General features: G+C 32.0%; 1 protein-coding gene across 1 annotated transcript in view; it reads left to right on the forward strand.

Moving 5' to 3' along the window:
- Positions 1-14,166, forward strand: part of Trhde (thyrotropin releasing hormone degrading enzyme) — a 367,467-nt gene that overhangs the window by 273,333 nt on the left and 79,968 nt on the right. Inside the window, exons 10-12 of the mRNA XM_047548697.1 lie at positions 3,943-4,031; positions 10,421-10,554; positions 10,666-10,721. Of these exons, the coding sequence (XP_047404653.1) occupies positions 3,943-4,031; positions 10,421-10,554; positions 10,666-10,721 (279 nt within the window). The remainder of the gene's footprint in view (positions 1-3,942; positions 4,032-10,420; positions 10,555-10,665; positions 10,722-14,166) is intronic.

The raw sequence follows: 14,166 nt of genomic DNA on the forward strand, positions 1-14,166 counted from the left end.
TACGTAAAAACGACTTGACTGAGGCAAAGCTGGAGATACTCAGACCAGGCCTTCAAGGAGGCTAAGTCTGACACAGCATACTGATGCAGAGAAATATAAAAGACACATAGATGACAGAAAAAATTTTGAACAAAAATACTTTGTGAACCTGTACCAGACATCAGATATACCAGCTGTGAGTCTGGGAAAAATTTTTCACAGGCTGTATATGTTTGTAACATCTAGAGCTTCATATTTGCTATTGTAAAATCATATGGATGATTTTGAACCCTGAGAACTTGGCAGAGAAAATATTAAAAGAACGATAATACAGGGCATCCCATTAGTCTCAAAAATGACTTTCTATCTATTATGAAATAATAGAGCTTGCAGTTGAAAATGTAGTATTCCAATTTTATATTATTGATCTTTTAATTCACTGTGACATTCTGGTCAAAGATTCAATACTAATTCTGTCCGGCTTTTGTACATAGCCCTCCTAGATTTTTATACATGGTGCAAACAGTTGATGCAGTAAAACCTACTGCCTATCTATGCCAGAAATTCTGTGAATTGTGGATGTTTTCTGAGCCAGGAGAGTCAATTCTTTGTTTTCATTTTTCTAGGGGATACTAGAACATAACTATGACATGCATAGAACATTTTAATGTGTTCAGTAATTTTATATTTCATATGTGACAATTGCATTGCAGCAGAAAAAGGAAAGATCTTTTTTTAAAATTGTTTTAGTTGCCAATGGACTTTATTTTATTTTTTTTATATGTGGTAATGAGAATCAAACCCAGTGCCTTATACATGCTGGGCAAGCACTCTACCACTGAACCAAGACTCCAGCCCCAAAAGATCTTTAAGTAACTAATAATTGCATAAAGTTAATGAATATCTAACAGTATAAAAATGTGCTAGAACTTTGGTATTTGGGAAATGGTGATTGATGTGGCCTTTTTCTTTATAAAGTTAGTGCACTACAGTGTTGTATGATGTTTCCTCATACACAGAGGAGCTTCTAAGCGTTCTGTGTTGAAGAGAATTCTATTTACCTTCATGGTCATACTTCTCTTGTCTTACTGACCTGATAGTAACAATCTCTAGTTTTTCACAAGGTCTACACTAATCCTTTATTAATGTTGATACTGTTTTTTAAAAGGTTCCTGACTCCAGCTAAAATGCGTGTCCATTCTTTTCTACTTTAAAGTAATCTTTAAAATAAATGTTGCTTTATTGTAAAAATGTAAACTAATAATAAAAGACAAGTGATCCCAGGAACTATTAAAGAAAATAAATGGCTTTAGGGTCTTCTTAAATGCATTTTTAAAGTTTTTTAATGGTTAAATGAAATAATTAAAATTCAAATTAAACTCAAGTGGTGGAAATAATCCAGTCTCACAAAAATCTTTCTTCTAGTCTCTTTGAAAGCCAACCCACTGAACACAGATTTCTTTAGAACATACCATACAGGCCCTTCATCCAACAGCATTGAGTGTCTTCTAGTGTTTTAACAAAACAAACAAACAAAATCCAACATGATTATCATGCTTTCTTTGCTTTTAAAATGAAATTTATAAAATGACCAAATATGTGTTGCTTAAAAAGTTATGAAAAATAGCAGGATATCAACAAGACCAGCAATTCTGAAATGAATACAAAATTTCAGATCTGTGTGGTAACTTGCAACAATTTGTCTTTGGTGTATAGATTTTGTGTAGGATACAATACTTCCTTAGAGAAAACATAGAAGTCTATTTTAAGAATTTTACAAATACCCCAGTGTTTGTGTTCTAAAATCTTATAATAGGTAACTTTTTTATATCACAACAGCTGTGCAATAGAGAGTCTGCTTATTTAAGTCATTTTCCCTATGCATATGATATTGACTGTAAGCACCATGCAAGTATTTATATGAATGTCTTTTTCATGTACCTTAGAGTTGCTTTTGAAAACTCATATTGAAACATCTCAATTTTTATCATAATCTCTAGCTATTTGGAAGAATACAGTTCAAATACATGTATTAGGGGACACAGTGTTTTACAAACATGATTGTGCTACAAAAAGACACCCTTCCCCTTAATGATTTTTAATTGTCCTAAATTTTATATTTTCCTTGCTCTTTAGCTAATACTTATTTGACTTCACATTTGCTTGACCCAACTCAATGTGGAAGATACCTACTAAAATGTCAAGTTCATCAAGTGCATTTTTGTTTTATATATAAGTTAATTTGGCCTCTTTTATTTTAGTTTAATTTAAGTCAATTCAATCATATTTAGTCAGATTCAAATTGCTGTTGAGCAATTTATAAAATTACTCTTCTTTCCTAGATTTTATAAATGACCCTGTAATTTAACTTGAGAATTAGACGCAAAGTGGAGGCATTGTTTTGTAATTATTAAAATTAACCAAAAGAGATTCATTATTTTTAGAGAACAGCTATTAAAGAAATATATCAATTTTTTTGTATCTTCCTTCCAGTAAATCTATAATTAAATATGTGAGCTATTTTTAGTCCTTTGTTGGAAGTGTGGACGTAATTATTGAAGAGCTTACATGGGTAGTTGCTGATTAAGTTTTTAACTATCAAGAATGACTACCATAAGGTATTTATTTCCTGACTAATTATGGAGAGTTCATTATAGTATAGCATAGTATCTGTGCCTAGCTGGCACTCAAAAATATTTCTGTAATTAAATATAATATGTAGTTTTCTAATTTAGAATCTTAAATGTGCTTTTCTTAACTTTCAGTAATGGATATAGCAGTTGATATACAATTATGAATTTTTTCCAATCTTCCATTCAGAATCTTTTGTATCACAGAATTCTTTTTATCATGAATGAAACCGTGAACTGATAAAATCATCAAATTCCACATGATGGATTCAGTGGAGACACCCTTTTCTCCCATCATCAAAAAGACATGCTCCTGATTCAGTATATTGCCCCAAGCATGATCCCTGAAAAGTATTCCATTCTCCATTTATTCTCATAGATATTAAACTCACACAATATCTTTACTTAATTTCTAAAATAAAAATTATTTTTCCCCTACTGTAATTGTTGGTTATCCCTGTTTCTAATGGTACAATGGAGAGATCAAAATAATCAGGTTGTGTTTCAAGGAAGAAAGCTAAGTCAAGTCATTGGGCTTATTGTAAAATCATCCAGCATATCGCTGGCTGCTCCTTAAGATTAAATTGATACTACCTCATGTACAAGCCTAGACATCAAATAAAAAGGTAAAGGTAAAATTAAAAAATGTTTCTTTTTAATAGCTGAGACTCATGAGTGACCCTGCATATTGATGGATACTTTGACACATCAATTTGGAAATTTCATTTTGGGAAACAGAGCATTAAGTGTGTCCTACAGTGTTGTTGGTATTGATCTGGATTTTAGGGAAATCCGATTAGTTTTGTTCTCCCTTTATTCTTTACTCAGTAGCATTAGATGTGCCATATTATTCACTCTTTAAAAATATGTTAGTAGTGTCTCCAGAATTGTTAGACAATAACTAAGGAAAATGTTAAAGTGTAAATGTATAAGCCACTGAAATATATATTAATCTAATACAGAAAAAAGTAGAAATGGATTATTTTTAGACTTTTATCAATGCATAGGGTGGTTCAGATTTTTGGATTATAGTTACTTTTTATTTTTAAAATGTAAATCTATATTTTTTTCTGCAAGATAAATTATTTTGTTGGCATTTCTTTTGCACTGAAACTCAAACTTTGTTCAAAGTTAAGCCTTTCTTAGTGGCATTGAAATAATAAACTCATCTTCATGACTTACATTTTCCTTTATAACTAAGATTTACATATTTATTTATTTGTTTTTACTGAAGAGAGCAATAAAAATCATATAGAAGGTGCATAGAAAATGTTGTTTGTTTTTGTTTGGATGTAGCTATTTTTATTCTTAAAGCTTCTCTCTTATTTTGCAGTTACCTGTGGCAGATTCCATTAACTATTGTGGTAGGAAATAGAAGCCATGTGTCTTCAGAAGCAATTATTTGGGTGTCTAACAAATCAGGTAAAATATATATTCTCCCCTGAGGAACTATTTGGTTTCAGATAATTGTTTAGCAACTTAACCTCTAGTTTTAGCTGTTATAAAATGTGAATAAAACCAAATTATGTTGAGAAAGTAATGTTAGTAACTCCTACAAAATTAGGTACAGTATAGAATAGTTTCTAAATAGTCTAATTTCAAGCTTCCTGTGTAATTATATATTTGTTTCTCTCATGGTAAAGAGAAATTTTAAAAATAAATATCTATAGAATTAATATTATCTGTTTTAATCTGTGTAATTTTGTAATCCCAAGTGTAATTAAAATATAATCATAACTCCCCAGTAGAACATTATTTCAAATACTGAAATGTTGGCCTAATATTTAATCCCATTTTCCTGCTATCTTTTACTTACCAGACTATCTCTTTAAAGGATGAAAAAGGCAATATTCTCCATGGAATTACATAATTATAGGACCACTAGGGAGGAGCTTTGACATGGCATCTAACCATCTCCTAGGTTGGGTCAAACCTCAAGAAGCAGAGGGAGATGAGATTCTATTCTTTCTAAATATCTTCAAATAAGATAGTGACCTATTTCAATTCACTGTCAGAAACCTATTTCTTGAATCCAATCTGTATCCTTCAAGCTGAAACGTGAACCAAGTCCCTTTTATTTTTATTTTCCATTGAGTTAGAGAAAATCAATTATCATCTTTTATGTAACATTTCATTTAGATCTAGATGGTCAAGTGTGTTCATATTTTGTTTTTCTTATTCCTTTCTCACATGCTGTTAATTGATGTTACCTTACATCATTTTCAACAGCCACAAATATTTTTTTTTCAAATAAGGTGAGGTATAAATAAACAGCTGTTTTTTCCCTTCTGCCTTGCTATTAGAAGGGGGATTTAAGTGCTTAAAATACATGCAGGAAACAAGTTTTAAAGCAAAATCTAATTTGTTTGCCCAAAGTATAAACACTTAGAATTACAGGTGTATTTTTACTTAAATATTATTCAAATTTTTAATGTTTTTTAACACATCATCACATATTATGAAAATATGTATTTTCACTTATACATGTTGTATGTTGTCAGATCCACAGCCCAACTGTGCCAGGGAAATAGGTTAGGTTGCAGAAAGGCCAAATAAATTGCTCACAAATGACATGTGGTACATAGGATTTACTGAGGAAAGCTTGCAAGAGATCAGTGACAGATAGCACATCTGTCCTTCAAGGTGTTTCTCCAAGCATTGCCTCCTCTCCTTCATGATGATTTGTCTAGTGGCTGCTGACTGGATGAGTGACACCTATCCTTTCCATAGTGCCCTCAGTTCTACCCTGGCTGCCAGTGAGATAGGGGTTTTATGTTAGGCTGCAGAAGCAGTGACAGTGTGTGCATTAACTTGCATGGTTTTCTTAGTTAGCTTACATGGCCAGCATCCCAAGGAGCAAGTGTCTTGGCACAGATGCAAGAAAGTAGCTTTCTACAGATAACACTAATTTGCCCTAATTCCCAGTGTGCATAAAACAAAGCCAGTGTTCTTCAAGATAATAAATACCTGGATTTTCTAGCCCAAGCTTGCTCTCAGTATTCCTCTAACTTGGTGAGGTTTTTCTGGGGGAAAAATGGGGACATTCAGGGATATGGTTTTATTGTCTCCCTTTTCTATAGAAATGATACATATATATATAAAACATGCCTGTGTAATCTAATATGACATTAACATGTTTACACTAACATTTATTGATATTTCTCTTTCTAAGTAATTAGAATCTATAGTTTCATTGCATGGTTCTGAATTTACACCGACTGTATTATTTATCTGTATACCTCTCTTTTCCATTCATGTAGTTATTTTGTTTACCTATGTATTCTGTTATGAAATGATGAGTGAAAGCAATTACTATAAAGTTCCAACTATTAGAATAAAGTCATGCCACCCTAGGAATGATAGGAGCATGAGATAGAACCATCTTCAGAAATAAAGCAAAATATTTATCTTTGTAAGGTAGAATGAAAATGGAGAAAATTTAAAAAGTGTAAGGTATATTGATCAAACATCAGGAGTGGCCCAACACTTCATTTTTAGACAGTGTGCGTGTGAGTCTGATTCTTATTGTATTCATTTCCCAGGTCCATTTCCTCCAACTCTAGTTATTTCCATAGTGTTATTCATAGAATCTTCTTATCCCACCGAGAATCGAGAATAGTGTCAGAGTTTTCTTTGACCCATAGCCACTGGTGGCTATGTTTGAGGGATTATTCTTTATATCCTTTTATTGTTTGTCAGGAATACTAACAGTGTATTAGTTCAAATCATGCTTGCCTAAAATATTGCCTGTATTGATATGTATGAATGTCATACACAGCTGCACAATTTGTGAAGCACCTAATTCTAGGAAGCACTATTTACATAGACTATGACATGAATGCCCCCTGCCCAAGTTGTACAATGTGCAACCTGCAGGGCATAGTGTATTATCATCCATTAAATCACAGTAGCATCTTCTGTTTGATATGAACATTGAAATGTCAAAGCTTTGTGGGGGGATACTCATATTAAGTAAATGCTTCCTGAAAACTTTATAAATTAAAAAATCTGGAAGAATTTTTCCAAAAGAGACCTAAAAGAAAAGATTGCCTTGTTTTGCCTTTTCAGTTCTATTCTGTAGGTATTCAATTTTATCTTGAAGTTTGTCTTTCTGAAGACCCATAATAAAACTAATACCAGACAGAGTTTGGTGGGGGAGATATTAACTTTTAGATCCTTTATAAATTGTCATATGTACTTTGCTTTAAAATATAATCAGTATCAATGAGATCAATCTTATCAATGAATCAGTATTTCATGTTTTCCTCCATAAAAACATAAAGTAAATATTCTGGTCAGTTCTTATCAACATGTGAAAAGAAATTGTACATTTAATTATAATAAACAGATTGTTTTTTTGTAATTTTCACTGCCAGTAGTAACATAGATTTGATTTCATACTATACTAAGTCAAAGTCTTTGGTGGATAATATGTATACATTTGATTTTAATCTTGTGTTCTTGGCAATTTGTTCTTTAAAACTTTGGACAAATATCTAATTAATTCCAGGGTAAGGCAAAGATCAATATAGCCTAAAAATAGTTTTAAACCATTTTTTAAGTTTTTAAAGTCAGGTTGAAGTATTTATCTTTTTCATTCTTACTAGGAAAATACCAAGAATTTAGACATTTATAAATATAGTAGCTTGCATATTGACTGGCTATTCAATTAATGGTGCATTGAGGGGAATAAATTTAGTGCCAAATGTTAGGAAAGAAAAGATTCAAAATAAAACAGAAACTGATCTTGAAAATTAAGTGTAAACATTAAAAATAGCCTAATGCTGTGGTGCTTTCCTCAAACATTGACTCATTTGAGATACACAAACCATTAAAATGAGTATTGTCTTTGCCCACATTTTACATTTGAGGAAATTAAGGTTTCAGAAATAACTTACCCAGTGTCAGTCAGTTAGTGAGATAAAGTGCTTGCTTTTTATCTTAGGAGTTTAGTTTAACATTTAAAAGTTTAGTTTCCTTTTTTTACTCTGTGCTGCTCCTGACTACACACACACACACACACACACACACAGAATTTAAACACTTCAATAGGTTGCTTTTAAGATTTGTCAGTTACTCATTATGATGCTTTTGGATATGTGCACATAGTTCTTTAAAGGTTCCATAAAACATGATCTCATTCAGTTTGCACGAGTCCAGTGAGGCATTCAGTACCTGTTATTATTCCTGGGTTTGTCCCATGTTATTCCCCTTATTATTATTATTATTTTAATTCTAATTATTCTGTAACAAGCAAATATTTGGTATAAATTCCTAATCTCATTTCTCTTTTTATTCTAAAAATGTATAAAATATAAAAATCTTATAAAATATCAGCTAGTTTGTGCCTTAATATAGTCTGAAATTGGACCATTTTGGATATAAATATAATTTTTAATTATTACTACCAACACTCAAAATATAACCTCCACACTTTTTATTATGGTACTCATCAAATACTATACCTCATTAGACCATTGGAAAAGATCTCTTTAAAATTCATTGCTTGCCATTAGTTAATTTGAAGAACATTTTAGGAATATAATTAACTAGAACTGAAAAGATATTTAAAAATCTATTACAAAATCTTTCAGGAAACCATTTCTTCAAAGATCTCATTTGTAATAAAGGCATAAAAGTATTCATGAATAGTAATAACCTTCAGGTTTAAGTTAGAAATTCAATAATGGCATACTTAAAAACAATAGATGCCTGTCTGCTTATTCTAGTCAGATGATATAGAAAGTATGTGGATTGTTTTCCTATTTTAATATTCATATTAATTTTAATTTGACTATATCCTACTTAATACATCTTTGAATGGATTAAGTTTTAAAAATATAACCAAGTGAATCACATGGGTTTAATTCAGGCCAGCTATCTAAAATATGAACAGGAAGTAACTTTAAGGATAGATTTAAATATTATAGGAATTAATGACTATGTCAGATTTATAAAAATTTAAATCATGTGTTCATATTTTAAACTTGATGCTTTAGAATTATAATTTTTAAAAAACATTCTTAAATGAAAATTTTCAAATTTGCTTTTAGGTAAATTCAATTATAGTCTTATTATTTGTAATGAAAAGCTTAGTATACTTGAAGACAATTAGGAATGCTCAGAAGAAACAATATTTTTAATATTTAAGTTTTAATTCTCTTCCCTGAATTTAGGCATGATTAATTAATATCTCGCCTTATAATGTTATTTCAGCTTTTTAAAATGTCATGTTTTCTTGTTATTTTTGTTATAATTTTTACATCTGTAGACTGGGGTGACATTCTAAACCTTCTTTGAAGCAAGTGTGTGGATGACACATTAAAATTTTGAAAAATATGTATTTATGAAGCTTCAAAGACTTGAGAAGCCATTTTTATTCTTTAGTAATGTCTACTATTCTTAGTCAACCTGATTAGTCTGTTGGAACCTCTTTTCTTTACCTGGTTCAGTGAACACAGTTTATAAAGGTAGTGAGAGCTGAATAATATCTGAAACATTAAATTTTTATATTCAATATACATTTGAGCTTAAGCACTTTTGCTTTACTGCAGATCTTTAAAAACAAGCAATTTGTAGGTGCATTGTATTAAATAGCCCACCCCGTAAAAGACCTCAGAAATGAGTGGTCATTAATGTCCACCCAGTGGTTCTTGTGGTAAACCTTTTCTTGTGAAACCTTTTCTTGTGAAACCTTTCCTTGTGGCCTTTCCTTGAGAGAGAGTCCTTTGTAAATTCAGTCCTTCAAGGAAATAAAGGGGAAGACTGTATTTCCTGTTTTGTATTCTGGTGTGTCAACATCTTGATAATGGAGTAAGAACCGAAGGTGCGTCTGTTATAGAGTTACGAGTCAAATGGCCTCTGTGTTACCATCTATGATTTTGAGCTATTGTAAAAATTAGAATATAACAGTATGGTTTTAATATTTTTCCTCCTGGATGTCATATGGTGTGTATGTGTGTGTGCATGTGATTTTTAAAATCAACTTCATAGTGTAAATTCTGAGAGGCATAAGTCCTGAAGATTAACACCCAAATCCCTGGAATCCTGAAGCCTGCTTCTAGGAAGTCAATAAAGGCTGACTTTACAAGTGAATGTAGTTCACTCTCTCTACCACATTTGAAAAATTAAATATGTAAGAAGGTATATCATTTTTACTGGCTTCTGTTCATTGAATTAGCTGGTAAACAAAATATGTTACCATTTTCCAAAGTGAGTCCAATAAGCAGAATTTATTATCTTTGTTTATAAGTCTATGTGGAACTATCAGAATCTAAAACAAATGAGGTTTCCTTTTTCTAGCGTTATTGATGATGTCGAAAAGTGTGTTATTTATTAGTAGTCCTATGAAAGCCTGTGAAAAAAGGCAGGAAACAATGGTGAGTTTTAAGTGAATGAACTGCATTGTTCTAATCACTTTCTGACAATTAAAATAAGTAGAGTATGTGTTTAAACCCATTTCTTTTAGTTGCACATGCACTTACAACCTAATTAAAAGCTACATGAATATAGTAGTGTATTTCTAGGTTACATTTATTTTGAGAAGGAAAATATTGTATAGGTAAGGATGTTTTGTCAAGAACAAACTATTTGTTATAAGAAAATAATTAACTGAGATAACAGTATTCATCTAAACGTTTTTCTCACCAATTCTAAATGCAAGTAATTAAGAGTGGGTTTCAATTAGATATTTAGGATAGTATTTCCTTTAAATTATTGGTTTTGTTATATCTTGTATTAAGAAAGCATACTTGATTCCTTTTTAACTCTTAAATTTCTAAATCTATTTACTCTCAAAATGTTATTTTTAGAACATCACAGAATAGCTTATTTGGACAAGGGAAGCTGGCTGCTGGGGAACATCAATCAAACTGGTTACTTCAGAGTCAACTATGACCTAAGGAACTGGAGATTATTAATTGATCAGTTAATCAGGAACCATGAGGTATATTCTAGATTTGCTCATCAACAATGTACTTTGACATGTGAATACCTATCATTTTAATCATAAATGATTCTCTTTTTTTTTTTTTTCTTTTCCTGGTTGGCCTTATAGGTTCTTTCTGTCAGTAACCGTGCAGGTTTGATTGACGATGCCTTTAGCCTGGCCAGGTATGTTTTCCTGTGGATCTTCATAATAAAAACTCCTGCCTATAAGATTTTCTGTATCAAGCTCAGTAGTATGTATACTTTGATTTTAGGATATTAAAAATATTTTCTATCTCACAATCGTCGTGTTTAGATATGAATTATAATCACTGTGCCAAATTCTTGATCAATAATAGCCATAGGGTATTTCTGAGACAGGAGAAACTTGATCAATTTCACTGCAAGTTCAATTTAATACTCTGGAGATTAATAATCTCTTCCCAATTTCATTAATGACTCTAAAATATGGCCATTGTGCCATATTTAACTTTTGATAGAAAATATCTTCAAGCATCAGCAATTTTTTTTCTTGACATATGCCAGTATATCTTTTATTAATATTCTTTTGAATGTGATTCATTATGAAAAGCTTGAGCTGTGAGACAGATATAAATATCCACAGGATAAGACTGTTCTGGACAAAATATTTGTCAATCTTGTAGTAAAAGCTTTTAGTTGTATTGGTAATAGTAATATTTGTATTACTTTCACTAGTAGATGTATAATGTAAAAATCAGTTATTCCTTTGAACAGTCATCAAATGAAATAATAAACTCAAGGTACTTATTAAATTTTGACACTAAATGGTAAACAGTTCTTTTAGTATTTTGCACTCTTTCATATCCAGTTACAGTTTTAATTTTATAAACTACAACTTAGGACATGGACATTTCTCTTTACTTACCTGGTTGTCATAATTACCTTTTCTCCTAAAGCAAATGTGTGACACTGGTTAGTTATACCTGAACTGATATGAACACACGACTTATCTCAGTATAGGCATTGTTTCATTCCCAGGCCCTGAAACTGCTTTTACAGTTTATGTACTCCATCAAATCTCAATTCTCTTCCATATGTTAAAAAGCATATCATTCCCTGCGGCATTCTAATCCATCAAAACTAATGAGCTTACATATAGAAGACTTGATAATTACTTTGACAGAAGCAAAGTCAAGTTTGCGACCAAGTTACAGAGATTGTTTTTTGTAGAAATAAGTAATATAGAAGGGGTAACACATAAAGAAGGGAAAAGAAGAAATTTCAGGTGATTTTCTATTAAAAAGAAACAAAAACCAAAAACCTCAGACTTTTGATTTCTCCGTTGCTACTAAGGAGGCTGCACTGTTTTCTTACCTGGTAAAGCACGCTGTATTGGCACCTCATTCTGACCAGGCACCTTGTGTTGCAGGCATACATTTGCCTACTTGCTGAGTGACAGCTCTAAGGACAATTTACCTGCAAGGAAGTTTCTAATGAAGTGGTACCAATTGCATGTAGTCATTTAGTATGAACAGAAACTCACTTGCAGAAAAAGTAAAGGAGGGTCCTTCAATGCCACAGCAACAACTTCTTGGGCAAAAATTTAAAAATAATAAAGGTGGAGAAAGACCTACTGAGGTGTGATGTGGGTTAATGGCTAAGAGGTAGCCTTTGCTGTGTAGTAAAATATGCAGACTTTGAAGAAAGCATTAGGTGTGATGGCAACATATTTTATATGGATGTTTAGAAAGTCCAGATGGCCAGAAAGGGTATACTTATGTAATATTGCACTGAGAAAAAGGAGAGAGAGAGAGAGAGAGAGAGAGATTATAAAATCAGATTTATCCAGGTGAATGTCCTGTACTTACTTGGAGCTAAGTATTATTTACATTTTATTGTATTCTTGGAAATTTTCCATAATTTTGCTATTCACCATCTAACAACCTTCTTTCCATTTTCTGAACACATCAGGCTCTCCTTGGCTTTAAAAATAACAAGTAGAAAAACAGCAAATTTTTTTACATACTTACGTGCCAGATACTTTGCAGAGACTTTTATTAATGACCATCTTCATTCAATCTTAAGAAATATACAGAATGTCTGTGGTTACTATTGCCACTTTATAGCATAGACATGGAGGCTAAGAGAAGTTAAGCCACTTTCCTAAGGTTGCACAGCTTTTAAGTGTGTGTGTTGGGGGCAGGGGGGCGGTTATGGAAAGGAGGTGGAAATTCACTGTCAAACAGCAAAACAGTAGAGTCCTTGACTTCAAGACAAATGAGTTTGCCCATGACATGAAATTCCTTTTTATCTCATCCTCCTTGTCTGTCCAGAATATTGCCATTCCCTGGAAGAAATGTTATTTCATTCACCCTCCCTCATCACAACCTTGTCTGTCCTTCTAGAAAGAGTAAAATGATGTTCTGTGGACCAGTGTTATAGCAGTTACTGCTTGATTGCTCCCAGTCACCTTTCCCAGTTCCTGATAGTTCCTGGATGATCTGGAGGGGGAGCACTTTGCCTCATCCTTTTATTATTACCACCTAATTTAATATTTGGTACAGGATCATGTCAGCATATGCTTTTTACATAATTAATCATAAATTTATCATCAGTTATTAATTTATCAAACTATAAACTTTCATGTGTATTTTAGTAAGTTTGATTTCTGTAAGTGGAATTTGGGGTTCAAAGTCCCTAATATTTTTGATAAGTAGTAGAAATTATATTCCCAAGGCTTTTTAACCCTATCAGCCATGCATGAGTGGATCCAGTTCCTTCAAATCCTTCATTATAATATGCAGTATGTTTTAAATTTTGACAACCCAGTAGTCTAAACAATTTTAGAATTTATTCACTTCAGGTTAAAAGAGTCATGCTAGTCATAGAGTCATTTGCTATTTCTGTATTTTATTCTACTAAGTGTCACTTGGTTAATAAGAGAATAATCCCAAACCTAAAAGAAGATAGACAAAGGTATTTTGTTTTCTTGTTTAAGAATTCTCTTTCAAAACATATGTTGACCATTTCTTCACTTATTGCAGAAGATAGTGGTACAATGTGTGCCTGAGAAGCAAGTGCACCCTTGACCCAGCTTGATGAGATGCTGTTTTTCCTACTTTCAGATTGATTGTTTGAATGTACAATGGGGCCGACATTTCATAAATGAACTTGAGAAGAAACGACTTAGAAACCCTTTTTTTGTTTTGTTTTGTTTGTTTTTTGTCTTTTGTTTATGTTTTTTACTTTCAAACCTTTTGTGAGAGATAGCTTGGCAGGCTGGCCTTTCTGTCTGGATTTCTGTTATAGAGACACAGAGCTACTTTACTTCAGTTGAACAGTGCTACAGAAAGCTGACCAAGGACCCTGGATTCCCTCTGATACTGTCCACTGCCTTAGAAGTTCTGATTTTATGAAAGATACTTAGTTTCTGAATCCTTTCCTCAGTCCCTATCCTTTATGTTAAAGTACCTTGTGATATCAGTAAAACTTTTGTACTACTTGTATTTTATAATGGATTCATGAGAGGTATCAATAATAATAGACATTGATTCCAATGTATAATTTATTGTACTTGGTGGACAGAGAGAGAAAAATGATTCTGTAGCTGTTTGTGTTAGACTCATTTGGGAGAAATATACACGTATGA

The sequence above is a fragment of the Sciurus carolinensis genome, chromosome 4 (assembly GCF_902686445.1).
Source record: "Sciurus carolinensis chromosome 4, mSciCar1.2, whole genome shotgun sequence".
Taxonomy (NCBI): Eukaryota; Metazoa; Chordata; class Mammalia; order Rodentia; family Sciuridae; genus Sciurus; species Sciurus carolinensis.